This window comes from Oncorhynchus kisutch, unplaced genomic scaffold (assembly GCF_002021735.2).
Source record: "Oncorhynchus kisutch isolate 150728-3 unplaced genomic scaffold, Okis_V2 scaffold2029, whole genome shotgun sequence".
In the NCBI taxonomy this organism is placed as follows: Eukaryota; Metazoa; Chordata; class Actinopteri; order Salmoniformes; family Salmonidae; genus Oncorhynchus; species Oncorhynchus kisutch.
The window spans coordinates 4,654-7,948 of NW_022263974.1; the positions used below are offsets into that span (position 1 = coordinate 4,654).

Consider the following 3,295-nt stretch of genomic DNA (forward strand, 5'->3'; position numbering starts at 1 on the left):
TCTCCTTGGAACAGGTTGTTTGTCCTCCTCCTGTCAACTTTACCTTGGAACAGGTTGTTTGTCCTCCTCCTGCCAACTTCTCCTTGGAACAGGTTGTTTGTCCTCCTCCTGCCAACTTCTCCTTGGAACAGGTTGTTTGTCCTCCTCCTGTCAACTTTACCTTGGAACAGGTTGTTTGTCCTCCTCCTGCCAACTTCTCCTTGGAACAGGTTGTTTGTCCTCCTCCTGCCAACTTCTCCTTGGAACAGGTTGTTTGTCCTCCTCCTGCCAACTTCTCCTTGGAACAGGTTGTTTGTCAAATATAAATAGCTCATTAATAATTATTTTATGGGGGTTGCTGTTTGCAGGGCTATATACTGTATATGAGGGGACAAAGTATGTGTTCAACCAAACTGCAACCAGACTTATACCGTAGATCTACAGAGACATCATGAGAGCCACTGCAGCCATCCTATTGATCCTCTGTCTCCTAGCCGCCAGTCATGGTAAGTAACCATCATCTTAAACATGCTTGATCAACTTCGAATTGGTCATCAAGTTGGCTCCATAATTTCATCCTCCTTTTTACTGGTTTACTTTACTCATGTGTCATTGATCTGGTGTCTCCATAGCCTGGGACTGTCAGCCTGTAGTGGATATCAAGAATCTGATGCAGATCGATGCAGGACTGGGGCAAATGGTTGCTACGAACACAAGTCAAACCCCCTACTACCTGGTAGGTGATAAATGGATCACCCTGCCTGGTTCCCTGAAGCATATCACTGTAGAACCAGCAGGGATCTGGGGTATCAACAAGGCAGACTCAATCTACAAGTATGTGGCCGGTAACTGAGTGCAAGCTGCAGGTTAGTGGAGAGCATTACTCAATATTTATCCAGAGGACACCTGCTTCTTAGCTTTCCTGATACCATCAGGCTGTTGAGAAAAGTATTAATGTGTTACATGTTTAACGTAATGCCATTGTAAGTCATTTGGCAGAACTCACAGATACGCACTTCATGTTTGCTTGTCTGTTTGTCTTTGTGGTCTTCAGGCAGTCTGAAGCAAGTGGATGCTGGGGGCAACCAGTTTATTGTGGGGGTCTACATGAAAGATACTTCATTCTGTCTGACAAGTAGTGCCACAGTTGGCTACAAGGGTCCAAGCTCACCCCTTCCATGGACAGGATTGCCAGGAAGTGTGAAGTATTCTAGTTGCGGACCTTTTGGGTGCTGGGCAGTCAACAAGAATGATGATATCTTCTTAATGAGTGTGAGATCTGGGAAAGAGTGTGAGAGCTGGAGCAGAGTAGTAGAGGATGGAGAACCTCAGTTATTTTAAAACTGTTTCATATTATATCTGTTGAAATTGTCCTAAAACCCTGATTGAATCTGTTTTCCAGCTGAATCAAGACTGTCAAAACAACGGGTGGAGTCACATTGATGGCAATCTTTCCATGATTGAAGTGGCAACTGATGGTAGTGTCTTTGGGGTCACCTCTGCGGGTAGTGTTTATACCAGGTAAGGTTGCTACTGAACTATGTGTATGGTTCCACCCTTTTTACACATTATTTCAACACATGATTAAATCATTTTAAAATGACTTGTAATAATAACTTGAATGATAACTCTTATCCTTACTGTACATGCTTTGTGAAGCAAAAAATGTCAATTAATTTATTATCTACGTTTTTTAAATTTAAAATCTAAACTTATAACAGACTTATAAAGAAATGTGTAGACCGTGTAAGGTAAAATATGTCAAAGTTGGATCTCCTTTAAAGCTGCAGTTTGGGATACAAAAATATATGGCTATATACAATTATATAAGTCTAACAATGTATGCACTTTATAAAACATTTATGAGCTTTAAATGTGAAACGCCATTTTCAAATAGTGTATGTTGATGTTAGGGTGGTGCTGGAGATTATTAATATGAAGTAGCAACATTTAGAAATGTCCCTTTAAGATCATAAGGCATGTGAACCCACCTCCTTCTTCAACACAGAGACGGCATCACAGCCAGTAAACCAGAGGGCACTGGATGGAGCCATATCCCAATGTGCATGATAATGAAGCATGTGACCTACGACCTGGGCCGTCTTTGGGTCGTCTCCAAGTCCGGCTTCGCCATGGTGTGCCCACATTAGCCTCTCCTTTTCAGCTGAAGGCCGTTCAGAATCTGACAAGTTCACTTGCTAACTCATTGATGTTGGTTTCTGGAAGAGCCTTCTGCTTGAGAAATGTTTATGTTATTTCACAAGATCCCTTAATACAAAAACAAAATTTATTTAACTATACTTTTCAGTACCTTATCTCTATCAATATTAAATCAATGATCTTATTGAGATGATAAAAATGTTCGGTGAAGATTTATTCTCACACACAATTGACCAGCAATAGCATTATTTAAGTTGTGTGCTATTTTCTTGATCAGTCCTTGATTAACACCTAAATAGATCTTTGCCATGGAGGCTATTTAACTGTACTGTAAACTAGGGCACAGTCATGTTGCTCACAATCCACATGGGGTTTGCTGTTCTTCAGAGGTCATCAATAGGGTTGGATGAAATCCTTGTTATTGCTCATTATCTTCTATAATTTCCCTCAAATAAAGCATTCATTTTGAAACTAATTTCAGTGGTTTTAAATAATATTGAACAGGGGGATTTAAGGTAGCTGTGCAAAGATCCAGTTAACAATCTGTTTTGTGAATCTTCTTACTCAGAAAGTTAAATATGACTAGAGAACTATAGTTCTACAGTGTGCAGGAACAGTGAACCTTTAGTTCCCTGATGCATAGTTTGATTTACAGGTTCCCTATTAATGTAGTGTCAGGGACATACAGTGGTGTAAGAATACTTGAAAGTACTACTTAATTAGTTTTCGTGTTTTACTATTTCTATATAGACTACCAATCAAAAGTTTGGACACACCTCCTTATTCAGGGGTTGTTCTTTATTTTTGTTATATTCTAGATTGTGGAATAATAGTGAAGACATCAATACTATGAAATAACACATGGAATCATGTAGTAACCAAAAAAAGTGTTCAATAAATCAAAATATATTTTATATTTGAGATTCTTCAAAGTAGCCACCCTTTGCCTTGATGACAGCTTTGCACACTCTTGGCATTCTCTCAACCAGCCTCATGAGGAATGAACCTGGAATGCATTTCAATTAACATAATTTTGCACGCCCAATTTTTCCGTTTTTGATTTGTTAAAAAAGTTTGAAATATCCAATAAATGTCGTTCCACTTCATGATTGTGTCCCACTTGTTGTTGATTCTTCACAAAAAATACAGTTTTATA

General features: G+C 39.1%; 1 protein-coding gene across 1 annotated transcript; it reads left to right on the plus strand.

Annotated features, from left to right (window-relative positions):
• Window positions 1-367: 367 nt before the first annotated feature.
• Window positions 368-2,988, plus strand: LOC116369007 (fish-egg lectin-like; the record flags this gene model as incomplete). Its single annotated transcript, XM_031819302.1, has 5 exons — window positions 368-485; window positions 612-715; window positions 1,034-1,251; window positions 1,382-1,500; window positions 1,988-2,988. Coding segments are annotated over 5 exons (701 nt in total), but the record flags the coding sequence as incomplete, so codon positions are not given.
• Window positions 2,989-3,295: the final 307 nt, after the last annotated feature.